Source organism: Babylonia areolata, chromosome 15 (assembly GCF_041734735.1).
Source record: "Babylonia areolata isolate BAREFJ2019XMU chromosome 15, ASM4173473v1, whole genome shotgun sequence".
Taxonomy (NCBI): domain Eukaryota; kingdom Metazoa; phylum Mollusca; class Gastropoda; order Neogastropoda; family Buccinidae; genus Babylonia; species Babylonia areolata.
In genome coordinates this window covers 20,805,272-20,830,390 of record NC_134890.1, presented here as the reverse complement: position 1 = coordinate 20,830,390, position 25,119 = coordinate 20,805,272, and the positions used below count along the sequence as shown (strand labels likewise).

The following is a 25,119-nucleotide window of genomic DNA, read 5'->3' as shown; positions in this document are numbered from 1 at the left end:
CAGAGACCCAAACCAACAAGAAACAAACTGAATACAGACGCTTACACAGGCTGATAGAGTCCCTGAGTTTGCATTCACAGCACCGCCCACATACACAGACACACACCAACAAGAAACAATCCGAACAAATGCGCTTACACACTGTCCTGGAGTTCATGTTCACAGCGCCACCCACAAACACAGACACACAGAGGCCAAAACAAGAAACAGAACACAGAACAAATCCAGTGAGATAAATAGAATTGTGCAACCAACAACCATCTACCGAAAGATCTAGTCATCAGCCCCATCCACATGTAATATACAGCTTCTGTTCAAATGTGTGTGTGTGTGTGTGTGTGTGTGTGTGTGTGTGTGTGTGTGTGCAGTGCGTGCATGTGTGAGTATGCACAAGTTTTTATATTGATATGCACTTGTATGTATCATATATTCCTACTGTATCTGTGTTTGTGTATGATTTTCGATGATGTTCGTATCTTGTTATGTACTATCCCCCCCAATATTCCTTGTGACCCCGGTACACTTGGTAATAAAGACATATTCTATTCTATTCTATTACACATTGTCCTGGAGTTCATGTTCACAGCACCACCCAAACACAAACACACAACAACAAGAAACAATCAGAACACAGTCACTTTCACATAGCCCCTGAGTTAGTGTTTACAGCGCCACACAAACACTGAGACACACAACAACATGAAACAATCAGGCGCTTACACATTGTCCAGGAATTCATGCTCGCAGCGCCACCCAAACACAGAGACACACAACAACAAGAAACACAGGCGTTTACACATTGTCCAGGATTTCATGCTCGCAGCGCCACCCAAACACAGAGACACACAACAACAAGAAACCACAGATGCTTACACACTGTCCAGGAATTCATGCTCGCAGCGCCACCCAAACCCAAACACAGAGACACACAACAACAAGAAACACAGGCGCTTACACATTGTCCCTGAGTTTGTGCTTCATGGTGGTGAAGTCCATGGGCTGCTTGATGTAGCGGCGGTAGGAAGGGAACTGCTTGGTGCTGACAGGCCTCAGGAACGGCCAGCCGTCCTCACTCTTCTCTAGGTCCAACAGCAGTTGTCTGGTGAAGGGGGCAGGTTGGGAGGGAAATAGGGCACACTTTTATTGGCGGCAATACTTCTACTACTACTTAAGATGATGATGATGATGATGATGATGGTGATTATAATAATAACAATGACGACGACGATGAGAATCATGATGATGATGATAATAATAATAACAATAATGATAACAATAATAATAATGATGATGGTTGTGATGATGATGATGGTGATGATGATGATGATAATAACAATAATGATAATACTGATAATGATGATAATGATCATGATGACAATTGTGATACTAGTAGTAGCTGCTACTACTACTACTTCTACTACTAAAAACAACAACAAGAACAGCAATAATAATATGACAAATAATAGTAATAGTAATTATAATAATAACGGATGGATTTATGAAGTGCTTTCTAAAAGTCTGCAAGTGCTTCAAAGTAGAAATAACATTCACAGAAAGTAAACAAAGCCAGTTACTACATGTGTAATATGGAAATGTTTTTGCACTATCATTCACTATCAATCTGTCATGTCAAGAAAACCGAATATGCGAATTTTTTTCTTTAATAGTTTCTAATATAATCATAGGAACACTTAGTAAAGGATAATTGAATAATTTACAGCTTTTTTAGGGAAAACTGCAGTTTTTGCACCAGAACTGTTTATGTTGATGAAGTGGCCCTCTGAGAAAGAACTGGGCATGACCAACAAAACCCCATGCTCCAGGTGAGTTGCCGTGAGGTTCTTCTATTTAATCTTTCCCTCTTTTCAGTAAAATCTTTCCCTCTTTTCTGCAAAATTTCCCCCTCTTTTCTACAAAATATTTCCCTCTTTTCTGAATACAGGCTGCGATAACTGTGATTGTGGATGAGTTACTCCCCATCTCCTTCTTACCACCAACAAACCCACTTCTTTTTGAAATAATCAGTCCCTCCACGGACAGAGGTACCGTGGCCAACTTGGTCAGATGTTGGAGTTCTGATCCAGTGATGACGGGCGCAATAGCCAAGTGGTTAAAGCGTTGGACTGTCAATCTGAGGGTCCCAGGTTCGAATCACGGTGACGGCGCCTGGTGGGTGAAGGGTGGAGATTTTTACGATCTCCCAGGTCAACATATGTGCAGACCTGCTAGTGCCTGAACCCCCTTCATGTGTATATGCAAGCAGAACATCAAATATGCACGTTAAAGATCCCGTAATCCATGTCAGCGTTCGGTGGGTTATGGAAACAAGAACATACCCAGCATGCACACCCCCGAAAATGGAGTATGGCTGCCTACATGGCGGGGGTAAAAACGGTCATACACGTAAAAGCCCACTCGTGTGCATACGAGTGAACGTGGGAGTTGCAGCCCACGAACGCAGAAGAAGAAGAAGAAGAAATGATCCAGTGATCAGGGCTCGAGGCCCTGTTTTAGCATAGTGCGGTGTCCTTGGGAAAGGCACTTCGATTTACCTCATTCCACCCAGGTGTGACTGGGTACCCGACTTTGGTCATGGAAGGTTAAAATAACAGGAGGAGAAGATTGGGCCCACCCTTCCTATGCCGAGCTCTTGACACAGTGGATATGAATAAATTCAATGCCCCAATGGCTATAAAAGGCTATGGGACGTTTAACATTTTAACCACAGACCCCAAAATGATAGAGGTGGAACTTACGCGCAGAGCACTATGTCTGGGTGTTTGTCTGTTGGGTCCAACAGAGCTGCCTCTTCATCCTTTTTCTTCTTGCTTTTCTTCTCCTTCGGCTTCTTCTCCTTGGGCTCGCTCTTTTCCTTCTCCTCCACTTTCTTTTTCGGCTTCTCTGCTTTCTTCTTGTCTTCTTTGACCTTCTCTTCCTTCTTCTTTTCTTCCTTCACAGGTTTCACGTTCTTCTCTTTGGCAGCTTCTTTCTTCTTCTTTTCAGGGGATGGGGTCGGTGGCTCTGCTATCGTCTCTGACGCTCGTCGATCTCTGGTGGTAACTGTCGCGCTGTCTTTCCTTTCACGGCCACTAGAGGGCAGCGGGGAGGCTTGAGGTGGTGGAGGCTCCTTCCTTTTCCTTTTGCAGCTTTTTTTGCTCTGGGAAAGAAAACCTTTGGCACATGTAGACAACTATGAACCAGAGGAAAAGTCTTGAGTGTGAAGAATCTGTACAAAAACTACAGAATCATGAATGAATTAAACATTTGAGATTCAAAGTGCTCATGGCTGCTGCTTCTCTTATTTTGTAGCATCTACATCTTCAAACCTACTTGAAAAGATTTTTTGAAAAAAACAACATGTTCTTCCGCTTATTCACATGTAAATCGATCGGTGCACAACAATGTACTGCTTTCTTGTCATTGTAGATTTCTCCATTTGAAATTCAAGCTGTGTGTGTAAGTTTTTGGCAAATAAAGCTCCACAAGTATGTCCTCCCAAAACAGGGTGAACCTGATCACACACATTGGCTAACAAATAACAATAATTTCATTGCTATTTACAGTCAGGGCAATGTGGTTTATGAGTGAAATGAACTGGAAAGGACCATTTCAATAAAACTAAAAGAAAACTTCAAAAAGCAAACACAAATCATCACTCACCTTGGTCTGAACACATATTGCACACTGCCATTTCTTTGGCATTCTGAAAGCAAAATAAAACCGTTATAATTAGCTCAAGCAAACTAAAAAAAACTTGAGTACAAACGTGAAATATTTTAGAAAACTCAAAAACTAACCGATAATACTCAGATGTATTCATAAATACTTTAACAAAATGTCTTCAATCACCGATATGTGTGACGGGACATTAAACAAAATTCTTCCTCCTCAAAAACTTGAAAAACTAAAGTTAAAAGTTGTCTTTTAAAATATCAGAAATTCTCTCTTTATCAGACAAAAAACAACAACAAAATAACCTTCCACACAACAACGGGGACTGAACCTTTTCAACACAATGCTAACAAACTGTTGTTCACAGAAATACACCCACTCCCTTCCTTTACAACAATGCCGAAATGAGATCAAAACTGGATGATATAAACCCAAAACTTCTATTTATGCACAGTGATGGAGCAAATATTTGACTAGTTCTAAAGTACAATCCAATCCAGGTTTTCTCACAATTATTTTTTTCACACTGCATACATGGATACAGTATTAGCCAGTAAGGAAAGAACAACACAACATCTGAAAGATAATACATGCAGGATTGATGTATGACAGTCAGTTGTGTCCAGCTATGACCATCATAATGGCAGAGGAGGTAACTGCTGTCCCAACTATCTGGGGATGATTTTGATTACAGTGGAGAGTGTCTTGCCCATGTTACATCCCCACTCTCTCGGCCATGAGGGTTTTTGGACAGTAAGTGCTGGGATGGTTCCCCAAGGCCAACTAGCCCCCAGGGCTCCAGCACTAAGAGCCAGTGCAATCTTGTGTCCTAGTTTGAGAGTCACAGTCCATCACAAAAAAACCCCAACTAAGCTGTAAATGCAGTACTGAAAACACACGGAAGACTTGCACAGTTCACAAGCAAGTCAGAACTGCTGTGTGGGGGGGAGGGGAGAGGAGGGGTACAAAAGGAAATCCCACCAACCTTGGCAGTGGGGGGTCCAGGCAGTCAGTGTGGATGGCTCGAGGACATCGCTCGCACTCCACCATCTTGCCCCCTTGTCCTCCACACACAATGCAGTGAGACTTCCCGCTCACCTGTCCACGCAGAAAACAACACACCATGGCGACCAGACCGTACAGGCAGAATATGTGTTCATGTCTTGAAAACATTTTGTGTTTTGATCACACAACAGGGTTCTGTGTGCAGGAAAATATTCAGGGTTTACTTTTAAGTCGATATAAAGTATTTCATGACTTTTATACATACATTTTAAATGATTGTGATTCACACACACACACGAACACACACACACACACACGAACACACACACACACACACACACAACACAACACACACAAAACAGACACAAAATAACATAAAAAATTGCAACAAATTCTTCTCATACACAAAAGAAATGGAAAGACACTTATTTCATTAAAGCAAAAGTGAAGTCACACAGCTTTTTCAATAAAACTAAAGACATTTTTCCAGAGACAAACAACATTCTGAGTGACAGAAGGCTTGAGGAAAAGTGTCAACCTTAATCCAAGACAAAATAATCTCAATCCTGAATGCACCATTTGCGTAAAAAACGCTTGATGAATAGTGTCAACCTTCTGGTCTGTGTCAACTCTTACCTTTGACACACACTCATAGCAGTACCAGTCTCCATCAGGAATATTGTCCATCTTGGGCTGCACACACAATAATGATAATAATAATATTGATAATAATGATAGTCACCATACAAATAATCGATGATTCATATGAAACACAATTCCAAAACAAAACATAAAACAAAAAAACAAAAAAGAAAAAAATCCAAGCCCGAAGTACTGCATAAAATGATTAAAAAAAAAAATATAAAAAAATGCAAATGACAAGTATCATATCTGTTGTGCGGATGTCAATGCAAACTATGAACAACAGTTAACCTGGGAAAGATCAGTATCACATCCTCTCTGTTTCCTTGTTCACAGATTTCAGCACCACAGTTGGCTGCTGCTCTTTTTCAAGAATGAGCTCCCTCTTTCGCTTCCTCGAATCTCTGCTGCATTCAGCCTTAAAACCTCTCTTAGCCCCCCCCCTATCGTCACTCCCCCCCAACCCCCCTTAAAAAAGAAAAGAAAAAAGTGTGCTGAAGAATACTTGCCCACACACACCGAAAGCAAAATGGGGAGTTCGTATTATACTCCCAGTTTGGTTAAATATATTTACCATGTCAAACTGATGCAAACCAGGCCCTATCTGTTTGCTCTTCTCAGCCAACTCAGCGATACCACATCTCTCCACTAGACCGCTGTCTGCTAGCCAATGAAATGCCATTTCTGGTAGTAGGTAAACAATCATTCCAATTGCCACCATTTTTCAGAGAAGTGACATTATCGATTAGCAAAACTAAAAACCAACCCTACACACGCACACTGAGAAACACGCACACACAAACACACACACACAATAAACAAAAAACAAAACAATACATATACACATACACACATACTTTCACACACTCACACACATTCACACACACACAACAGACACACAGAATCAGACATATATATGCATACACACACACACACACACACAAACACACACCTGGAGAAACCCAACACACCCACCTTGAAGCAGTAGGTGTGATATCCTTTGTCACACCCGTCACACAGCAACAGTTCTGCTTCGTTGTCATCCTTCATGCAGATCTGGCATGTCTGTCCATCCCACAGAAACCATCCACATCAAAACTGTGTTACATTCATACTACTACTACTACTACTAAAATGATGAACAAGAATAAGAAGAAGGAACAACAACAACAATAATAATAATAGTGATAAAAATAAGAAGAAGAAGACGATGAAGAAGACATGAATTTATGTCAGGCTTTCAAACTTGTTTCAAAATAGTTTAACAGTAACACATCAGTCAAACACAAAGCACACAAGAACACACACACAAATGTGTAAGAAATTTTTCGCAGTAAAGGTCGCGCAAAATCTATATGAAATTTGCGCCTATGAATTTACACAAGTAGCTTGTTGTAAATTTTTTTCTTTCAGTGTGATGTTCTTCATGCGGAATTTGCGCCTATGATTTTATGCAATGACAAATGGGTTGATGTGAATGCGAAGTTCACATCAGCCTTTCAGGTCCCTGGAATTTCACCATAACCTCTTGTGTGCCCCAGGATGGAAATTTCTGTTGCTTTCCAGTGTCAAAAAAAGTGCCCAAGGATGTCAGTATCTGTCCACCTTATTGTTGGAATTTCCTATTGCAAAATCATTGAATTCATGGGAAACTGTCATAACTGGATAGTGTGCTGTTTTTCCTTCCAGAAAAAGTATCAGTCGTATTCAATTCCTTTCAGCAGTTTACATGCTAGATATTTTAAATTTCTATTACCCTACATGACCAAAATTCCTTTAGCAGTTTACATGCTAGATATTTTAAATTTGTATTACCCTACATGACCAAAAATCCCTTACTGTCACGAAGCATAAAATAGGCTTGGCATTAAAATGGTTAAGACAAAGGCTTGGCACTGAAAGGGCTAAGACAAAGGCTTGGCACTGAAAGGGTTAAGAGCGTGGACCAACTCACCACTTTCATAATGGACTTTTCCCAGGCGATGGAGTTGCCCAGGAGCTGAGTGCAGAGGTTGAGCTGTGCGGGGGTGCGGGCAGTGCGGACCGCACGACGCCACAGCATAAGGCCGGGGGGAACGTCTTCATTGTTCTCCACAGAGGGCGCTTCGCTCCCTGCCTCATCCTCATCATCCTGGGATTTCCCGTCGCCCGAGGACTTCTCAGAGTGTCTGGAGTCGTAGGATCGATCCGTGCCAAGCGTGGCCAGGTTGAGTTGGACGCTGAAAACAGTGGTGGGAGTTTGATTATCGTTACAGTGTATTTATACAGTGCTTTTAAACCTATCAAAGCGCTTTTCAGTCATACTTCAGTGAGAGTGAGACTCAAAGTCCACAAAAACACAAACACACACATTACTGTACACACACACACACACACACTTGCAGGCATGCACACACACACAGGCACACACACACATACACACACACACTTGTACACACACATGCACAGACATGTGCACACTGGTAATGTTAGTGTCAAAACATGTCGTTGTGTTATGGTTTGTATCTTAAAAGCAACTTGAAGATGGAGTTAATATTCTTTGACAGCAATATGAATTCTTTTATCCACTGACTTTGGTTTTTTGTTTTGTTTTGTGTTTTTTTCCAGAATGGAAAACTAATTATGAAGGGAAGGCACTGCACCACCTTCTGTATTGCAGCATCACTCCTGATCAACTTGTTTTGGCGTGACTGTTGACCACCTCGAAGTCTGAGACTTAGGACAGAAGGAAACCCTCCAAAATGGAGTATATGGCTCCCTGAATGACAGGGTCATAAATGGTCATACACATAAAGGCCCAGCTTTTGACCGGACTGAACACAGAAGTTGCAGTCCATGAACATAGAAGGACAGAAGGACTATGTGCTCATGCTAGCAGCAAACACATACCTTTACACATTCATCATTTGTCTGCTGAACCAAGAGGAAAAGATTTCTACAACAGAAACTGCTAATACATGAGTGTTTTGTTAGTCTTTTCCAAAGGCAGTTTTTTTTGTTTTTTTTTAACAACAGAAATCTTACTAAATATGTGTGAGTACTCAGTTTGTCATGCCAGCAGTACTGTGCCAGAATTAGACGTCTTATTTACAACTGAAGGAAAGCTTAGAAATTTTAAAAACCTGTGAAAGAGGGAAGGTTTTGAGATTTTACATGCAAATATGGGGAGTTTTAATGATTTCACATGCAAACAAGGGAAGGTTTAGATACCTTACTTGCAAATGAAGGTAGGTTCTGAGGCCTTGCTCCTGAATGAAGTGAGATTTAGTTTTGGACATTTTTTTCATTTCTTTTAGGTCTGGAATTTACTTGTGAAGGAGGAAAGGTTTAGAGGTCTTACTGGCAGAGGAAGGAAGGTTTTAGAGGTATGGCTTGTGAATAAGGGGAGGTTTGTATAGCTTAAAAGCAGATGAAAGAAGGTTCAAAGACCTTACTTGCAAATAAAGTAACAAAGTTTAGATATGTTACTTGCACTAAGATGCAATTGAAAGAATGGTTTAGAGATTTAACTTGTGGATGAAGGAAAGGTGCTGATATCTTGTTTGATGATGAAGGGAGGTTTCAATATCTTTTTCATGAATGAAAGAAAGATTTACAGATCTTACTTGCAGATGAAGGAAGGTTTTACAGATCTTATTTACAGATGAAAGAAAGGTTTAGAAATCTTATTTGTGGATGAAGGATGGTTTTAGAAGAAAAACTTGCGGATGAAGGAAAAGGTTTTGGAGGTCTTACCTCCAGATGAAAGAAAAGCTTAGAGATCTCACTTGTAGATGATAGAAGGTTTTTGAAATCTCACTTGCAGATGAAAGGAAAGTTTAGAGATCTTACTTGTAGATGATGGAAGGTTTTTGAGATCTCACTTGCAGATGAAAGAAAAGCTTAGAGATCTTACTTACAGATGATGGAAGGTTTTTGAGATCTTGCTTGCAGATGAACGGAAAGTTTAGAGGTCTTACTTGCAGATGATCGAATGTTTTTGAAATCTCACTTGCAGATGAAAGGAAAGTTTAGAGATCTTACTTGCAGATGATGGAAGGTTTTTGATATCTCACTTGCAGACGAAACGAAAGTTTAGAGGTCTTACTTGCATGAAGGAAGGTTTTAGAGATCTTACTTGCAGATAATGGAATGCTTTAGAGATCTTATCCACAGATGAAAGGAAGGTTTTGAGGTCTTACTCGCAGATGAAAGAAAGGCTAAGAGGTCTTACTTGCGGATGAAAGAAAGGTTTAGAGATTTTACTAGAAGATGAGGGGAGTTTCAGAGATTTTTCAACTTGCAAATGAACTGAACTTACCCACAGCTATATGCCTGCTACATCTCCCCTGCACCAGCACTACATGAGACCACTGCAGTAAAAAGTAGGGTTGTTCACTAAAACAGTGAAAATCGATGGAGAATTGTTGATTTAATCGGTCAAACAAAGCTTCGTTTTCATGCTTCCAGAATCCACAAATGGCTCAGTATAGAACACCAACTGTACCAAACAAGAATAAACGAAATCAGAATAGTGTATTGGTACGAGAATACTCGTACCAGGTGAGGTCCACAGGGGAAGTAATCATGGTATGAGTCAACTTGTACCTGGAGGAGAATGAGTTAAAGAAAGGTCTGTTAGTCTTACTTGCGAATGAGTGGAGGCTTGAGGTAACGCCTCTCCACATTGCTCTCCAGCAGAAGCAGCCGCTGACGCGCCACGTCCATGGGGTAGAAGTTGGGCGGCTGGGGATCCTCCACGGACCTGTCCACCATGTGGATCTCTGGATCCTCGCTGGCTCGCTGGGGCAGCTTCCACACCTACAAAGTGCCAAGACAGAGCTGTCCTGTGACTGGCATCACTGCAATGTGTGATGTCTTTAAAAAAACAAAAACACACAAATGTGGTTAGTGTGACTGGCATAAATGCAAAGTGACATCATTCCCAGGAGTATAGCTCACTACATGGTTGTTAAAAACAGTCATGCATGTAAAAGTTTACTTGTATACCAGAGAACTTGGGAGCAGCGGCTCACAAACACAGAAGAAGACATTTTTCACCAAAGACTAATGCAGAGGATTCACTGACATGAACTTCACGACCATAGTTATTTTCTCTCCAGATTAACTCACTCCGAATGAAGGGCCCCGATTTACAACCGTTTTAAATGAAGGACCCCAATCAAGGCTTTAGATAGTTTTGAATTTTTGGATGGCACCTAATTTCCACAATGATGTCATACGCTAAGAATATCTTAACGGACCTTTCTTTTCTCCACTGCGACCAATATATGCTGTGTGTGTTGCTGTGCCTGCGAGCAGGAGAGCTATTTTTGCGGTTGTTTCACGTCTACAGTGCGTCTCAGCAATAGCGTTTGACCCAGTTTTGTCTCAGTCACAAGGCAGACAACAGAATTAGATGAAGGGGCCCTATCGCAGCAATAAATGTTCTGAATTTAATCTGTTTTAAATTCTGTTACTTGTTTACAAGTCATCTGTGCGTGCAAATTTCAAATAAAAAATATGGATACTTTCATCATCTCACTGTATGATAGCAGAAAAAGGGAGCAAGTTTTATACTTTGTCACAACCCAACTCTTTTTGTTACATATCTTCTATCAGTTTGGAAGCTTTCAGTTCATAAATTCAAACATTTGTTTTTTGGTGATTTTATTTCTTACGCATACACAAATGGGCCCTCTGTGGGGAAAGTCCGGGGAACTAACTGGCAGTACTAAGTGAGTTAATCCACCTTCCACTGCCCAAAAGGGAAGAGAGAAAAAGACTCACCTTGACCTGTAGACTGGCGTTGAAGATTCGATCCTCCAGCGCCTCCACGTCCTCCAAACATGCCATCTCCACCTCAAACTCCACACGCACGCTCCAGCTGTCCTCTGCTTCCTTCGGGATCGCGTCATCCTCCTCCTCTTCTTCCCGCTCTTCCTCCTTCTCCTTCTTGACAGCGGCACCAGCATTGTGGTCTGGCGTTTCCGTCACGTTTACCACCTCTGTCTTGATCTCCTTTTTCACCAGGAAGCTTGGGTCTTCCGTTTCTGTGGCCTTGGTGACTTTATTGCCAGCGGTGGAGGAGGGGTCTGAGATTTCTTCTGATGGTGGTGGTGGTGGTGGTGGTGGTGTTGGTGGTGGTGGTGTTGGCGGCTGGGTTTGTGTTTGTGTCGAGGCTTTTTCTTCTATCTCTTGCTTGATGATTTTACCTGGACAGGACATGATATGTAAACCATATTACCTGCATAGTCTTTTCCAACAGAATATGGCACAAAGAAAAGACAAAAAAACAAAACAAAACAAAAAAGAAAAGAAAATCAACATCAACAACGACAACAACAAAACCCACTAACCTGAGCATAACTCGTAAACCTCATTACATACTTCCTCTCTGATGATGAAGCACAAAGAGAACACTATAATTATGCCCACTTTTAGTTTTAAATATGGTTAACTATCTCTCTATTCCACCTTTTATGTGGTTACTATCTCTCTATGCCAGCTCTCATCTGGTTAATCTCTCTCCATGCCAGATTTTGATCTGGTTAATCTCTCTACCCCAAAAGAACTGTAACTTTTGCTCCCACAAGGCACACAACGTCAGCTAAAGCTGTTCAGCACTTCCATAAACTTGCATGCCACTAAATGAACAAGCCACAAACTAAAAAAAAAGCCAGGAACTACTCTTTCAGGTAATGGAGAAGTTGTCTGTCTCCAGTGTCAAGCAGCCAGTTTTCATGATCAAGCCAGACCAAACTTTAAAAACTTAACTTAGAACTCTCTGGTGTCAAATTTACACAGGCAGTTACAGAGGAACACCATGTGTTTGCACAGACAACACAAAATGCAAATATTCTGCTCGGTGCATACAACGCACCACCCCTCCCACTTTATCTGTGTCAATCTTACACAGGTGGTTACTGATGAGCACCAGGTGTTTGCTCTCACAACATAAAAATTAAACTCCATCCAAAACACCTCCCCATCCCAGCTTACCTGAGTCAATTTCACACTGATGATTACAGATGAGCAACATATGTTTGTACATACAACACTAATATTCCAGTCCATTCAACACACACCTCCTGATCCCATCTTACCTGTGCTGATGTTACACAGGCGGTTACAAATGAACATGTGTTTGCGCTCACAACACAAAACACAAAGATTCCACTCCATCCATCCAACACACCAACCCCTCCCAACTTTTTGCGTCAATTTCACACAGGTGGTTACAGATGAACTCCACGTGTTTGCACACATGACTTAAAATGCAAAGATTTCACTCCATACATCCAGAACACCCCCTCTCAGCTTACCTGTGTCCTTTTTGCACAGGTGTCCATGGATGATAAACTCCATGTGTTTGCATTACACAAAACACAAAGATTCGACTCCATCCAACACACCATGTGTAAAATTAACACAGGTAGTTACAGACGAACACCATACATGTTTGCACACACAACACCAAATGCAAAGATTCAAATCAATCCCAACACACCATGTGTCAAATTTACACAGGTGGTTACAGACGAACACCATACCATGTCTGCATACACACAACACAAAGATTCCACTCCATCCAACACACCATGTGTCAGATTTACACAGGTGGTTACAGATGAACACCATACATGTTTGCATACACACAACGCACAGATTCCACTCCATCCAACACACCCGCCCATGCCAGCTTACCTGTGTCGATTTTACACAGGTGGTTACAGATGAAGTCCATGTGTTTGCGCAGCATGTGCGACAGGTTTTTCTCACGGATGCCCCGACTCAGCATGCTGGTGAAGAGCTGTCGTGCCTGCTGGGCATCTTCTATCTTCCACCAGCCACGCTGCTTGCCTGAGGGGGACAGCAGAAAGGTTCACTCACTGTAGTTTTTGGTATGTTTCTGCAATGTGTGTGTGTGTGTGTGTGTGTGTGTGTGTGTGTGCGCGCGCATGCATTTTCAAACCAGTGTTAGTGTGCATGTTTGTTTGTTTGTGTGTGTGTTTGTGTGTGTGTGTGTTTGTGCGTGCATGCACGCTCACACGTGTGTGTGCATGTGTGCGTGCGTGTGTGCATGTGTGTGTGTGTGTGTGTGTGTGAGAGACCAAATGCATCACTGACATTATTATCACTTCATGATGGACAACTATCAAGCCCCATAACACATAACAAGCAAACAAACAATACATTCATAATTTCAACTGCTTCAATGTATAAACTATAAATAACCCCTGCTTTGAGGGGGAAAAACAACTCATTCTCCAACACAAAAGAGAATATAAAGAATTTTCTCTTGCATACATGATTATGTATGTGTATGCATGCTTGTGTATTGTGACTTTAATGAGTGCAAATGTACATGTATATGTGTCACATGAAACAGCTGCCAAAAGATGGTAACTGGCACTGGAAGTGGTTTGAGACTGGTCAGAAGGCTGTTGCATACAGCAACATATTAAATGGTGTTCCACTGTTTTGCTTTTCTTTGCCACAAGTGAGAAACAGATGAGATTGATAACAAAGAGTCTGCCAAATGGTGTTCAACTGTTCTGCTTTTCTTTGAGAAGTGAGAAATGGGATGAGATTGATAGCAACAATCTGTCTATCTAAATTTAACTGAAATTAATTAGAAACGAATTAAAATTAATCAAATCAATTAAAATCACAATCAATCTAAATATAATCGAAACCGATTAAAATGAACTCAATGTTTAAAACAGCTTCCATCTTCTGTTGGTTGCAAGTGGTGGTGAAACTAATTTGCAATGATGGGCAAAACTGTTTCATAAACTGGACGAGATTTGCCATGTAGACTGCCTAACAGGGTGTCTGTGCAAGCTTCCACATATAATCACCAACAATGTGTTGCTTTTGTGACACAATACTAAAGCTATGATGTTGGATGGAACTACAATTGAAATAGTTTAAGACTTGTAATCAACAACTTTTTGTTTCTTTTACTTTTCTTAAGGCCTAAGCACGTTGGGTTATGCTGCTGGTCAGGCATCTGCAAAGCAGATGCGGTGTAGCGTATGGATTTGTCCAAACGCAGTGACACCTCCTTGAGTTACTGATACTGACACTTCTTTTATTTCACAAATTGCTTTGCACACTATTCAACAGAGCTGAAATAACTGTCCTTCAAAAGCAGCTGAATGAAATCATGAGGAACGTGAATAACAAAAAACAAAACACAAAAACAGGAAACATGTACGACAAACAAACAAAAAAGACAGTCTCACCAACATAACTAAGCAACATCCTACCACAGCCAAGTACTCACTGAGAGGAATGGGCAAACATTCTCCCTGAATCTTCATCAGCTGAGCCGTCGGGTCAAAATCCAGCAAGATCTCGGTCGATAGGTATGAGGAATCGGACGGAGGGGCGGGCACCTTGAAAGAGTCTGTACAGAGTGACAAGTCTGACGTGTTGGTTGCCGTGGATACCGTCATGGACACGTCTTCCAGACCAGACTGCGACAGGTGAGCCTGGAAAGCCGACGTGAAATCCAGCATCGACTTTGTCTGAGATTCAGTCTGTGTGTGGGCGGGGGAGGTCTGGGACTGGGTGGCCGATGTCGCCTTTTGTTCCTGCAGCACCTGATGCTGCATGGGGAGCAGCGACAACAACGACAGCGACGCTGACGCTATGTTGTCCGACGACACCATGCCGAGCCCCGGCACGGATGTACTTGTCGTGGTGGCGGCAGCAGCGGCAGCGACCTTCGGCAAGTTCAGACCCACATCGTCACATGGAATTCTGGGAAGGATGCTGAACCAGGGTTTTTGATCAAGAATGTCTACGTAACTCTTGAGATGATGATCGGTGATGAGCGGGGACGGTGGGAACAGGCTGGGGTTGAGGAAGTGTTTGTTGTTATTGCCGCTGGCGGAGACAGGGGTGGAAGTGGAGGTGGAGACGGTGGCTGTGGCAGTGGAGGAGGAGGGTGAAGGTGAAGGTGAACCCTGAGGGTCCTTCTGGAGCAAAGCGTCAATGCTGACAAAGTTGGATTTTTTGTCTTTCACAGGCGACGACGACAACGATGGAATGGGCGATGTGACGGGTGTGCTGTTTAGCAGGGACACAGTACGTGACGTCGCCAACAGCGACGATGATAATGTTGCTACTGGTGTGGACGACAGCTGCAACAACGGTCCGTTCTCAGCAGACACTGACGCCGTGTTTGAGGAGGGGGATAACGTTGTCGCTTTTGACATCGCTGCCAACATGGACAGCGGTGTGGAGGATAAGATGGTGGTCGCTGTGGACGACATAGTTTTTCGAACAGTCGGTGACAACACACAAGGCTTTGACGTTGAAGCAACAGACAGGTTGGGAGAGTGAGCGTCTGGTTTGGTAGCCATGGCGCTGGTGGAAAATTCAGGACTGAGCAACGACACCGTCAGCAATGACTTAGAGGCAGAGGCTTTGAGAGGGGAGAGAACTGACGGCACAGGCATCACCTTGGAGACGCCGTCCGCCATGGATGTGGCACTGGTGACCGACACAGACAGGAGGGAGGAGACGGGGGTGGAGGGGGTGGACACAGTGTGGGCGGCAGTGGGGGGGGCACTCATCATCGGCCCCAGCAGACTGGCGTCATTCGAACCTGTTGCTGCTGCGGCTGCCAATGAAGACAGTGTTGAAGACGCTGACGATGATGATAACGATGTTAGTAATGGTGAAGGATAAGACGGCGTAGACGACACAGTGGTGGCTGTGGCAACAGTCAATATTGAGGACAACGAGGACATTGTTAAGGTCACTGCTGACGGGGCTGAGATGGATGAGGAGGGTGATAACAAGGTGGATGACACTGTCGACGAAGGAGCAGATGAAACAGCAGCAGCAGAGACAACGGTCGCTGCGGGGGTTCCAGCACCATCGTTGTCCAGCTTTGCCGGAGTGACAGGTGACAGAAGAGTGGGGTCTGCTTTGGACTGGAGACCCCTGAGGTGAGGCAGCCGGAGCAAGTCATTCAGCTTGTACAGAATGGGCTCCTGGTGAGCAGAGACAGAACCCGCAGCGTTGCCCTTCTTGGCGAGGTCAGGGATAGTGATCACGCTGGGGATCTCCGTCGTTGTGCCTCTGTCCTGCAGCACTGCCGGCACCACAGACCTGGCCACTATGCTCACGTCCACAGAGTTCTCCTGCGTGGATGCGTTCACTGTTTTGGGGGGCTGTACTTGAACAACTGAACCCCCCTCCTCAGACGCGGCACTGGACACTGTCACACATACGCTGCCCTCACCAACGCTCTCCTTTGGAATGGAACCTGATTGGTCACTTGTCGCCTGCTCGCACACCTCTTCCTTCACAGTCACAGGCGGATCCAATATGGATTTCACTTCTGTGACCTTTTCGTCCTCTTTCACAGAGTCTGTCGCTTTGTCGGCACCCTGTGCAGCAGTCTGGGTTGCTTCCCCCTCTGGCTTTTCCTCTTTCTTCAGAGCTTCTGCCTCTGCACGCTGTTTCTCCTCCTCCTCCTCCTTGGCCTTCTGTTTGGCCAGCAGTTCAGCTTCGAAGGGCAGAGCCTCGGTGTCCCCGGATTCGATCCCCTCCACGAAGATGCCACCAGTGTAGGGCAGTATCCAGTAGAAGCGTTTGAATCGATCCTGTCCCAGGCAGGTCCCTCGCAGCTGTTTGCTGACGTCCGCCACTCTGGAGTCGAAGGAGTTGTGTTGCTGAAACATTTATGAGAGGGGATTTGTAAAAATGACACGGTATCTACGACATGGAATAACTCTCACTAATCAAAATATAACTCTGATTCCAAAGATAACCAAAAACCTGAAATGTGTCAATCAAAAATCAATAAACACGTCCGTCACTTTGGAGTCAAAGAAGTTGTGTTGCTGAAACATTTATGAGAGGGGATTTGTAAAGATGACATTGTATCTATCGCATGGAATAACCCTCACTCTCACAATGCAACTCTTAAAAAATCCAAAAATATCCCCCAAGAAACCCTGAAATGTGTCAATTAAAATCAACAAACATGTCTGCCACTTTGGAGTTGAAGGAGTTGTGTTGCTGAAACATTTATGAAAGGGGATTTGTAAAGATGGCACTGTATCAATCACATGGACTCTCTCTCATAATACAACTCTTCAAAAAAAATCCAAAGATAACAACCCCCCCCCCGAAATGAACACTGATGATTAAAGCCATCGTCATAGCTGGCAAAGTAAAACTGAACATCTGAGATGAAACAAAATAGCTGAACATTGGCACTTACCTTGGCAAGCTTATCTATCTTTTTATCCATCTCCTCCTTGGTGAGTGCTTCGTCCTCCTGAAGACAGCAAAATGAACAGGTACACGATGAATTATCACAGCCCAAACATTTTCACAATGATTACAATGTCAGTAGTTACACAATGATCAGAGTCGATAATTACACAATGATCACAGCGTCAGCACTCACACAGTTTCAGTAACTGTTTTCTTTTTTCTTTCTTTTTATTTACATTGTCAAAACTTATACAATGATCACAATGACAGTACTTACACAATGTTCACAGTGTCAGTGTTTATAAGTTATACAATGATAACAATGTCAGTACTTACACAATGATCACAGTGTCAGTGTTTATAAGTTATACAATGATAACAATGTCAGTACTTACACAATGATCACAGTGTCAATACACAATTATCACAGCGTCAAAATTTAGAGAATGATCATAAGGTCAGAACTTACAAATGACATGAATCATTCATGACCACTCCTTCTCCAAACCCCTCACTCCCATCCACACACACACACTCTCCCTCTCTCATTCATCATGCATACAAAGTGAGCTGACAGGCATGGGGCGGTGTTGGAGAAGAAGGAAACAGAGAGTGCTTATAGATAAGTTTTTAAAAAGATGAGTTTTTAGTCGAAAGCGAAAGGCAGAGATGGAGCCAGATGAACCAAAATGATGAGGAAGGTTGCTCAACTACACATCACAGAACTCCATGTCCATGACAAAAAACACCACAGGAAAAAAACAACAACAACAACAAAAAACAGTTTCAGTTTCAGTTTCAGTTTCAGTTTCACTAGCTCAAGGAGGTGTCACTGCGTTCGGACAAATCCATATACGCTACACCACATCTGCCAAGCAGATGCCTGACCAGCAGCGTAACCCAATGCGCTTAGTCAGGCCTTGAGGAAAAAAAGAAAAAGAAAAAAAAGGTGAATAAATAATAGATAAGCTTACATAAATAAAAAAAAAAAAAATTATGATAAAAAAAAAAAAAAAAAGGGTAGTAGAAATGATAAAAAACAAAAACAAAACAAAAACCGCCACAACAACTGAACCCACATCTTCCGAGCGGTTGCCCGTCGTGCTGTTGTCGTCGAAGCTCTCCAACTCTTCTTCCTCCTCCTTCTCTTCCTCCTTCTCCTCCTCCTCCTCCTCCTCATCGCTGACAGGTTTGCTGGAGGTGGTGGTTGTGTTTGTCATGCTGTCGTCATCCGCCACTGGCTGGGGCGCCGGTCCCATCAGCTCCAGCTTCAGGTATTTTCGGGCACGCACTGTCCGCAGTCTGTCGTCATGCACAGGGGTTTCACCGGTGTTACAATGCAATACAACACAATGTGATAGGCTACAATATAATGCAACAAAGTACAGTACAGTACAATACAAAACAAAACAACACAGTACAGTAGACTGACTGATTGATTGACTGATACAGATATTTATAGAGCACCTATCCTCGGTCGGAGACCAAGCTCTAAGCGCTTTACGCACACGGAGTCATTTAAACAACAGGCTGCCTACCTGGGTAGAGCCGACTGACGGCTGCCATTGGGCGCTCATCATTTGTTTCCTGTGTCATTCAATCAGATTTCAGGCATGCACATCTACACACTCAGACATGTAACATTTAACATTTTACGTGCATGACCGTTTTGTTTATTTACCCCGCCATGTTGGCAGCCATACTCCGCTTTCAGAGGTGTGCATGCTGGGTATGTTCTTGTTTCCATAACCCACTGAACGCTGACATGGATTACAGGATCTTTAACGTGCGTATTTGATCTTCTGCGTGCGTATACACACGAAGGGGGTTCAGGCACTGGCAGGTCTGCACATATGTTGACCTGGGAGATCGTAAAAATATCCACCCTTTACCACCAGGCGCTGTTACCGAGATTCAAACCCGGGACCCTCAGACTGAAAGTCCAATGCTGTAACCACTCGGCTATTGTGCCCATCATTGCACCCAGTAGAATATGATAAGATAGGAATTAGGATATAATACAAGGCAAGACAATATAATACATCTTTGTTCCTCCAACTGGAAACGGACTGCGCATCCACAGGCTCATCATTCACCCCACGCAATATCTCAGCGCACAGAAAAATCCAACGCACACAAAAACATGAAAAAGGTTGGACCAGAAGAACCCAAAACCCAAAACAAATTAAGCTAAACACACTCTAGCATGCAACAAAATTCAGCAACTTAATATACATTTTGCATAGATGTTACTGTTTTTTTTGTTTGTTTCTTTTGTCAGACAAGTTCCATGTAATTAAACAAGACAATGTAATCCTTTAAAAAAAAAACAACAACAACAAAGAAATAAACGAATCAAGGCAAAGGAAAAACATCTCTCTTTTTGACACTCCAAAATCTCCTTACTTTCTCAGTTTTCCTTCGACGATCCACTTGTCTCTGCGCAGAGTGTTGATGGACTCCAGAGTTCTCTCGATCTCCCTGCAGTCAAAGAGATCAGATCCAATCATATGCATGGATTTCATCATGTAATTATCAGTCAAACAAGTATGGTTACATAACAGCAGCAATAGATGGGGTAAAAAAAAAACATAAAAAAAATAGAGGTGATATGAATTGTTGTATATGTTGTAGCGCCTACTTTCAAAAACAACAAATAAAAAAAAATTGTTTAGAGCAAAAACATGCAGAGGATATACATACTTTCATTAAACAGAACTGATGATAAGACCTGACCAAAAATTTTAAACCTCTGTCCATTTACTCTTTCCACTGCTGATCTGATAATGATACATTGTACACATATATATGTGTGTGTGTGTGTGTGTGTGTGTGTGTGCGCGTGCGCGCTCGTGTGCTGCTTGGTCTCTCTTTCCCTTAAAGTCTGAGGAGAGGAAAGGAGCAGAAAAAAGGTTTCTCTTTAACCTATAATGAAAGAAAAGCAGCAGAGAAACAGTCCCTCTTTATCCTACAGTCAGAAGAAAGCAGCAGAGGGAGAAATCGTGACCAGAAGAGAAACGGTCTCTCTTTACCCTACAGTCAGAGGAAAGCAGCAGAGAAACGGTCTCTCTTTACCTACAGTCAGAGGAAAGCAGCAGAGAAACGGTCTCTCTTTACCCTACAGTCAGAGGAAAGCAGGAGAGAAACAGTCTCTCTTTACACTACGGTCAGAGGAAAGCAGCAGAGAAACAGTCTCTCTTTACCCTACAGTCAGAGGAAAGCAGCAGAGAAACGGTCTCTCTTTACCCTACAGTCAGAGGAAAGCAGCAGAGAAACGGTCTCTCTTTACCCTACAGTCAGAGGAAAGCAGGAGAGAAATGGTCTCTCTTTACACTCCAGTCAGAGGAAAGCAGGAGAGAAATGGTTTCTCTTTACCCTAAAGTCAGAGGAAAGCAGCAGAGAAATGGTTTCTCTTTACCCTAAAGTCAGAGGAAAGCAGAGGAAAGCAGCAGAGAAACGGTCTCTCTTTACCCTAAAGTCAGAGGAAAGCAGAGGAAAGCAGCAGAGAAACGGTCTCTCTTTACCCTAAAGTCAGAGGAAAGCAGCAGAGAAACGGTCTCTCTTTACCCTAAAGTCAGAGGAAAGCAGCAGAGAAACAGTCTCTCTCAGAGGAAAGCAGAGGAAAGCAGCAGAGAAACGGTCTCTCTTTACCCTACAGTCAGAGGAAAGCAGCAGAGAAATTGTCTCTCTATACCCTTAAGTCAGAGGAAAGCAGCAGAGAAATTGTCTCTCTTTACCCTAAAGTCAGAGGAAAGCAGCAGAGAAACAGTCTCTCTCAGAGGAAAGCAGCAGAGAAACGGTCTCTCTTTACCCTACAGTCAGAGGAAAGCAGCAGAGAAACGGTCTCTCTATACCCTAAAGTCAGAGGAAAGCAGAGGAAAGCAGCAGAGAAATTGTCTCTCTTTACCCTAAAGTCAGAGGAAAGCAGCAGAGAAATGGTCTCTCTTTACCCTACAGCCACGGGAAAGCAGAGGAAAGCAGCAGAGAAATTGTCTCTCCTTACCCTAAAGTCAGAGGAAAGCAGAGGAAAGCAGCAGAGAAACGGTCTCTCTTTACCCTAAAGTCAGAGAAAAGCAACAGAGAAACGGTCTCTCTTTACCCTAAAGTCAGAGGAAAGCAGCAGAGAAACGGGTCTCTCTTTACCCTACAGTCAGAGGAAAGCAGCAGAGAAACGGTCTCTCTTTACCCTACAGTCAGAGGAAAGCAGCAGAGAAACGGTCTCTCTTTACCCTACAGTCAGAGGAAAGCAGCAGAGAAACGGTCTCTCTTTACCCTACAGTCAGAGGAAAGCAGAGGAAAGCAGCAGAGAAACGGTCTCTCTTTACCCTAAAGTCAGAGGAAAGCAGCAGAGAAACGGTCTCTCTTTACCCTAAAGTCAGAGAAAAGCAGAGGAAAGCAGCAGAGAAACGGTCTCTCTTTACCCTAAAGTCAGAGGAAAGCAGAGGAAAGCAGCAGAGAAACGGTCTCTCTTTACCCTAAAGTCAGAGGAAAGCAGAGGAAAGCAGCAGAGAAACGGTCTCTCTTTACCCTACAGCCACAGGAAAGCAGAGAGAAACAGTGTATGTTTACCCCACAGTCAGAGGAAAGCAGCAGAGAAACGGTCTCTCTTCACCCTACAGTCTGAGGAAAACAGCAGAGGGAGAGGTAGTGACCAGCAGAGAAACGGTCTCTCTTTACCCTAAAGTCAGAGGAAAGCAGCAGAGAAACGGTCTCTCTTCACCCTACAGTCTGAGGAAAACAGCAGAGGGAGAGGTAGTGACCAGCAGAGAAATGGTCTCTCACCCTGACAGCCTCTTGCTGCTGAGCAGTTCGTTGCAGAGGAAGGCGATGATGGCCGCTTTCTTGGTGGCGTTGAGGGCCTCCAGGGGAATCTCCTCCAGCCACTGACTCATCTGGCAGGTCCACACACACACAATGTGAGAGCATTAACAGACAGGAACATACCATAAAAACATTGAATGTATCTCTCTCTCTCTCTCTCTACACACACACAATAAACCATTCAGACTTCTCTACACACACACACACATATATATATTTTGAAAATGTTCACTAAAAAATGAGATGCATATGCATGATAAATCCATGAAGCGTCTCTCTCTCTCAATATATATATACATACATACATATGCATATACAGTATGAAAATGTTCACTCTGAAATGAGATGTATAAACATGACAAATCCATGAAGCCTGAATATCTCTCACTTTCCAAGTGGGTACGCTATGCATTCAACCAGAAATGACACGTGTGCACACACCCGATTAGTATCATTATCATTATTATTATTTTCTTTCTGCTATTGACACCATCTATCAAACACAAACCCTTCATAAAAATTAACCCCTCAACAGCTGAAATTAAATCAGAGTGGCATGAATCTGACGTACAAGAAGTACTTCTGGTGTGTTTTTCAGTGGCGCAGTTTATTTTGCCAAACAAAATTAATGCAAAACGAAAACCACCACTGTGAAGGAGTACTGAAGTTCTGGCACTGACAAGTTCATGCCACTCTCATTTCATGTCACCAAGATGTAGCATTCAAGCATTTAAAGGTTACAGAGAAGCACATGCATGCACGCACGCACACACACACACACACACAAACATTCACACACACACACAACACACACACACACACACACGCACGCACACACACACAACACACACTCACACACACACACAGAATCACACACACACAATGTCTAATATCACTCAAAGTAAAAGGAAGAGAACACTAAAGGAAAGAAGACACTGCAAACGTACACACACACACACACACACTAACACACACACACAATCACACACACACATTACATTACATGTCTAATAACATTCAAAGCAAAAGGAAGAGAACACTAAAGGAAAGCAGACACTGCAAACACACACACACACACACACACACTCACACACACACACAGAATCACACACACACACATTACATGTCTAATATCACTCAAAGCAAAAGGAAGAGAACACTAAAGGAAAGAAGACACTGCAAACACACACACACACACTCACACACACAATCACACACATTGCATGTCTAATATCACTCAAAGCAAAAGGAAGAGAACACTAAAGGAAAGAAGACACTGCAAACACACACACACACACACACTCACACACACACACTCACACACACAATCACACACATTACATGTCTAATATCACTCAAAGCAAAAGGAAGAGAACACTAAAGGAAAGAAGACACTGCAAACTCACACACACACACACACACACACACACTCACACACACACACAATCACACACATTACATGTCTAATATCACTCAAAGCAAAAGGAAGAGAACACTAAAGGAAAGAAGACACTGCAAACTCACACACACACACAATCACACACAATCACACACATTACATGTCTAATATCACTCAAAGCAAAAGGAAGAGAACACTAAAGGAAAGAAGACACTGCAAACTCACACACACACACAATCACACACAATCACACACATTACATGTCTAATATCACTCAAAGCAAAAGGAAGAGAACACTAAAGGAAAGAAGACACTGCAAACTCACACACACACACTCACACACACAATCACACACATTACATGTCTAATATCACTCAAAGCAAAAGGAAGAGAACACTAAAGGAAAGAAGACACTGCAAACTTTCAACAAACAGCCATCTCACCTCTTTCTCCCCGTGAGCGAAGAGAAACAGCCTTGTGACCTCTGACATTGTGGCGTCGGTGATCTCAAGGTCAGTGATCTTCTGGTTCAAGGCTGTCATGGCCTGCACAGCAAACATCAGCATCCAGTGTCACGTTTGTGTGTGTAAATAACATTTTTATTTCGTTTTAATTTTTCGCTTGCTTCATCTTCTTCATTTGTGGGCCGCGGCTCCCATGTTCACTTGTATGTATGAGTGGGCTTTATTAACGCGGCGATAGCCTTGAGATGGCTCTAAGCACCATAATTTCATGAGTGGGCTTTTCCGTGTATGTCTTTTTTTTTTCCTCCTCGCAATGGAGGCAACCACTCCATTTTCAGGAATATTTTTCACATAAAAATTACTTTTTTTAAATTTTTTTTTATTAATCAGAATGTGTAATTATAAAGATAATTTGTAAAAAAAAAGAGAGAAAAAGAATAAAAGAAGAACACACACACACTTATTCAGAGCAGAAAATTTTTTTTTAAAAAGCGGTGGGGGGAGGAGAATAAATAATGGTAAGTCTTTAAAGAACATGACATGCATGCAATTCTGCAATACATACCATTACAGAAGAAAGGGAAAAATGGTGAGAAAAAGGATATATATATATATATATATATGTATATATATACCACACACACACACACACACACACACACAAAGAATGTATTTGTTCCAAAACAAACACACACACACACACACAAAGAATGTATTCGTTCCAAAACAATGTGGATCACTCACACTTATGGTGATACACACACACACACACACGGAACCTATTCACTCCAAAAATAACAAGGCAGTTCACTCATGAATTTAGGGTGATATACACACACACTAAGAATATAAGTATATAAGTATATATATGAATCAACAACAACAACAAAA

At 42.6% G+C, this 25,119-nt stretch overlaps 1 protein-coding gene across 1 annotated transcript in view; it reads right to left on the bottom strand.

The window, feature by feature from the left end:
* LOC143290301 (bromodomain adjacent to zinc finger domain protein 2B-like) overlaps positions 1 to 25,119 on the bottom strand; it is a 75,099-nt gene that overhangs the window by 3,408 nt on the left and 46,572 nt on the right. Inside the window, exons 21-36 of the mRNA XM_076599652.1 lie at positions 24,208 to 24,309; positions 22,327 to 22,436; positions 19,951 to 20,025; positions 18,624 to 18,846; positions 17,549 to 17,605; positions 14,591 to 16,994; positions 13,006 to 13,161; positions 11,089 to 11,513; positions 9,947 to 10,119; positions 7,274 to 7,538; positions 6,295 to 6,384; positions 5,314 to 5,370; positions 4,658 to 4,770; positions 3,661 to 3,703; positions 2,757 to 3,157; positions 956 to 1,099 (exon numbers count right to left, since the gene is read on the bottom strand). Of these exons, the coding sequence (XP_076455767.1) occupies positions 956 to 1,099; positions 2,757 to 3,157; positions 3,661 to 3,703; positions 4,658 to 4,770; positions 5,314 to 5,370; positions 6,295 to 6,384; positions 7,274 to 7,538; positions 9,947 to 10,119; positions 11,089 to 11,513; positions 13,006 to 13,161; positions 14,591 to 16,994; positions 17,549 to 17,605; positions 18,624 to 18,846; positions 19,951 to 20,025; positions 22,327 to 22,436; positions 24,208 to 24,309 (4,838 nt within the window). The remainder of the gene's footprint in view (positions 1 to 955; positions 1,100 to 2,756; positions 3,158 to 3,660; positions 3,704 to 4,657; positions 4,771 to 5,313; positions 5,371 to 6,294; positions 6,385 to 7,273; positions 7,539 to 9,946; positions 10,120 to 11,088; positions 11,514 to 13,005; positions 13,162 to 14,590; positions 16,995 to 17,548; positions 17,606 to 18,623; positions 18,847 to 19,950; positions 20,026 to 22,326; positions 22,437 to 24,207; positions 24,310 to 25,119) is intronic.